Here is a 4,433-nt window from a genome sequence, read left to right as displayed (position 1 = left end):
CTTCCCAACTGTGAATTGCTCACTTGGGATCCATCCCCTGTTTCCAACCCAATCCCAACCATGAATTTCTCCCCTGGGATCCATCCCCTCTTCCCCGGGAACAGCTGAATCCTCAGAATGATCTCTGAAGGACTCCAGGGTGTTTTTCCCAATCTCAGCCCCTTTTCCTTCGGGATTTCAGCCTCTCCTCGAGCTCAGCTCCCCACGTGCTCCCGGTTCCCGACACCATTCCCGCTCCCAACCGCAGGAAACATCCAGGGCGCGCCCGGAGCAGGACGCTCCRGCTCTCCCACCCTTTTCCTGGGTGTTCCCACCAAAATTAGGGGAGCCCCCAGCACCCAGCACCGCTCCCCGACCCCGCGCTCGGCAGCGGGGKGCTCCGGAACATCCCTGCCCGGTGGGAGCATCCCCGGGAGCATCCCCGGCACCGGCCCGCACGTTCCCGGCTGGCATCGCCGCGCTGAGCAAACAGGAAACACTCGCCCTTTGTTAATCCCGGCCCGGGCTGMGCGTTAAATATTTATCTGTGAGCGGAGGCTGGTGCTGGGAGCCGCGGGGAGGGAGGGACCGAGGCCGGGCCGGCGCTGGAGGCTCCGCTCCGGGCACGGGGAAGGTGAGTGGGGGGCGCGGGCGGGGGGTGTTGGCACCCCAGGGTGGGCTGCGGGGAAGGGGGGGTGCTCCTCGCATCGCCAAAGGGTGCTGCGACATCCCGAGGTGTCATTTGGTGGCCCGGAGGGGACCCGGAGAGGACCTGGAGGGGACCCGGAGAGGACCTGGAGGGGACCTGGAAGGGACCGTCACTCCTTGGCAGCGATGATGGGGTCTGGGGTCCCCTGGCAGGGTTTAACCCTTCCCAGCCCTGCTGCCCTCCCTGTCCTTGTCACCCCGGGATTTTCCAGCCCCTGTCCCCAGCCCGTGTCCCGCTCACGCTGTCCCCAGCTGGCACCCCGTTCCCATGGCATTTGGGGTGGGCGCTGCGTTCCTCAGGGCCGTGAGAGGGGGGAGGACACCCGACCTTGTCCCCCGTGTCCCCTGTGTCCCCCGTGTCCCCCGGGCACAGCCAGACAGGGCTCCTGCCGTTGTCCCCTCGTCCCCGGCAGCAGGGAAGGGTAGCTTGGTGGGGACTGAGGGGTGGCAGCGACGCCGCCGTCCCCCGGGAGCTCACGTGGGAGCGCRCGGGATGAGGAAGGGCTGGGGCAGCCCCGTTCTGGGGGTGTCAGCAGTTTTGGGGAGCAGGAAGCGGCCGGCGGGTGAGTGGTGGGTGCGGGAGCCGCCCGAGGGGGGACGGGGGGCACCCCAGAGCCGGGCAGGGGGGGTTCCATGGGGGTTCCCATGCCCGGATTCCTGAGGGATGGGGGGATGGRGGGATGGAGAGGTCACAGCCCCACTGTGACCCCCACACCAGGGCTYGGGTGGGCGCAGCAGCACAGATCCCACTCCCCATTTCGGTCCTCACCTTCTTTCAGCATTTCTCTCCCCATCCTCTCCCAAAAATCCTCCCCAAATCCATTTCTCCATCGGGTGGGGATCTGGTGACGCTGGAGGGGGTGAGGTGGGACATGGACAGGGCACGGGGGTCTCATATGGGGGTCTCACCCTGGCGGGGTGGGGATGTTGAGGGGATGGAGGGGACGGGGAAARRGAGAGGATGGAGATGGAGGGGACGGAGGGGRYGGAGGGTCACCCGTGRRAAAGGGGGTGGCAGCAGGGATAGGGGCTCTGCTCCCACCGCGTCCCCCTCCCKGCGCTCGGAGGTTCACRGGAGCACAAAYCCCGCTCCTCACCTCARYCCTSACCTCCTCCCAGCMCTTCCCTCCCCAYCGTTTCCCGAAAATCCCCCCCGGTCCCCGWCTCCATCGCTCCGGGGGGCCGGCGGCGCCGGGCTCGCCCCGTTTCGTAAGCGGGGCCGGGTGCGCGGGAACGCGTGCGCGGGGCGTGGGATGAGTTCAGCCTCTTGGCGCCGTTCCCTGGATCCCATCCCTGGAAATGTCACTGGAAACTCTGAATGGGCCGGCCCCGCTCCAGAGCGGGGAGCGCTGGGGGGGCCGCGCACCCCGAGGGGGGGACCGGGGCACACGGGGACCCAACGCCGGCGAGGACGGTGCCTCCCGACCCTCCCCGGGGGATGCTCTCGGGGGGTTCTCCCCGCCAGCCCCCCCGGGCCATGCGCTGAGGCCCCCCCGCTCCTTCTCCCGGCGAAGTTCGTGCCGTGAATTTTTCTTCCCTGCCTCTCGCAGCTCCGTCGCGCTCGTCCCGGGGCTCCCCAAAACTCCGGCGCTTCCCGGGGGTCCCCGTTGGCACCGGCCAGGAGGTAAGAGCTGGCTGGGGGGGCCGGCGAGGAGGGGGTGACCCAGGGGASCCCCGGGGACAAGTTTTGGGGGACACTGCGAAGGAGGAGAAGGATGGGGCCGAGCCCCGTGTGGGCGCTGCGCTGGGAATGGCGCGCAGGTTTTTGGGGTGCCCTGGCGGGGATGGGAGCCTCCACCGCACTTTCTGCGCCTCGGGGCACACCCTTCCCCGTTCCTCAGTTTCCCCACGGGGGTGATGAGCGTTAATTACAGCCTTGGGGCTGCGGAGCCTCCGGCGGTGCGGGGAACGGGGAGCCGGGGGGGTCCCCAACCCGATTTTGGGGGTCCCACACCCACAGGACACCGTGCTGGGCTGGCACCACCCCGACAGCGCCTCCGTCCACCCCGTTTGAGGCGGGGTCTGGCCGTGCTGGGCACCTGCGTGGGGACGGAGACGAGGACGCAGGTGTCCCTAAAAGCCCCCGGGCTGGTCCCGGGAGCCATCCCGGTGTCGGGAGCCCCTCCGGGGGTCCCGTCCCCCCCCAGCCGCCCCCTCCCGGTCCGTGCTGAGTCACAGCATCGCCCTCCCGGCGGGCGGTGCCGGGCTCGGCCGCTCGTTCCCGATTCCTCGTCCCTCCGTCCCCTCTCCCTCCCTGTTTGCGCTGCAGGGCGGGGAAATATTTCTGCCCTGTCGTGTTCCTGGCACTGGCAGCGCTCCCGGGCTGGCGATGCTGCTGCCGCCACGTGCCCGGRCGGGCGGGCACCGAGCCGGGCTGCCGGGGCCAGGGGAACGGGGCGCAGCCATCGCCCCGACCCGCTCCGGGCGTGTTTTCCCCGATCCATCCTGCACAGCCGGGGAGGGTGGGCTGGATCGGCTGGAGAAGGAGCTGCGGAGCCGTGCCAGGGCTGGTTCCGGAGCGCACCGCGAGGCTCTCTGAGATGGGCACGGTGCCACCGTGGTCGGGGTTGGGGTCGTTGTCACCCCGCACGTGGTGTCCGCTGCGCCTCTGAATTACAGCGGGGGTGGGTTTGGGGGTCCTCAACCTCTCTGGAAAAGCCTGGGAATGCCCAGAAAGGACACGGAACCCCAAGAACTCAGCTGCTTCTCCCACAGGAACCGGCAGCGACCKCCGCGGCCCCAGCCCGGCTCCCCCCGGCCATGGCGGGCCGGCTCCCGCACCCCGACCCCGGCCCGGCYCTGGGCACGGAGAGCGTCCCCCGCCTGCAGCCGCCTCCGCAGGTGTCCCCGCAGCACACGGTGACACGGGTGAGTGGCTGTCACACGCCGGGGCACTCGGGGGGCTTCACCCTCCATCCCTTTGCGCCGCCCCTGTGCCAACCCTTCCCCGTGCCACAGGTGCCCGTCATCCGCCACCGCGGCTCCAACACCCTCAACTTCCACTTCCACGACGCGGAGAGCCCCGGCGCGGCTGAKTCTGGCAAGGGAGCTCCCAAAAACTCAGGTAAAGCCCTGATCATCCTTGGGGACACCCCTGGGGGCTCCCCCGAGTGATGCTCCCCCGAGTGATGCTCACCTTGTCCSCAGTGAACGATTGGTACCAGACCTGGCCGGCCAAGGAGGCGAAAGCCCCCGGTGCCCCGGTGCCAGCCCATCCCTCGCCCAGCCCCAGGGCTGCCCCCACTTGCCCGCGGCCACCGGGCTGGTCGGCCACCTGGACCAAGGACAGCAAGCGGCGGGAGAGGCGCTGGGTGAAGTACGGTGGCATCGGGCCCGTGGACGAGACGGGGATGCCCCTGGCATCGCGCTCGGTGAGTGGGGGGCGCGGGGCGGGGGTGTCACCCCWCTGTCACCCCCTCACCGCCCCAACGTGTCCCCGCAGAGCGTCGACAGCCCCCGGGACTGGTACCGSAGCATGTTCCGGCAGATCCACCGCAAGCTGCCGGGTGAGCTCCGCTGTGCGGGKGTGGCGCGGGGTGGCACGGGCTGGCACCCGCTCACCTCCTCCATCCTCAGAGCCCGACTGGGACAGCCATTCCTGCCCCGCCACCGGGCCCCCATCRCCCGCCAGACCGCGGCGGAGGGGGTCAGCACCGGCCGAGCCCCCCGGAATGCCCAACGGGATGGACTGGTGAGTGTGGCACCGGCACACACGGTGCCCTGTGTGTGTAGGACCCCCAAAATCG

General features: G+C 69.8%; 1 protein-coding gene across 1 annotated transcript in view; it reads left to right on the top strand.

The window, feature by feature from the left end:
- Positions 1-1,851: 1,851 nt before the first annotated feature.
- The window catches only part of SORBS3 (sorbin and SH3 domain containing 3), an 8,537-nt gene continuing 5,955 nt past the window's right edge, over positions 1,852-4,433 (top strand). The window contains 7 exon segments of the mRNA XM_057384601.1: positions 1,852-2,057; positions 2,060-2,311; positions 3,403-3,555; positions 3,646-3,751; positions 3,835-4,058; positions 4,130-4,193; positions 4,264-4,378. Coding sequence (XP_057240584.1) covers positions 1,941-2,057; positions 2,060-2,311; positions 3,403-3,555; positions 3,646-3,751; positions 3,835-4,058; positions 4,130-4,193; positions 4,264-4,378 — 1,031 coding nt within the window. The 5' untranslated portion in view covers positions 1,852-1,940.

Source organism: Malurus melanocephalus, unplaced genomic scaffold, assembly GCF_030028575.1.
Source record: "Malurus melanocephalus ecotype Western Australia unplaced genomic scaffold, MMel_1.1 scaffold_722, whole genome shotgun sequence".
NCBI lineage: Eukaryota > Metazoa > Chordata > Aves > Passeriformes > Maluridae > Malurus > Malurus melanocephalus.
The sequence above is the reverse complement of the archived record's forward strand: the minus strand, read 5'-3'. Positions and strand labels throughout refer to the sequence as shown.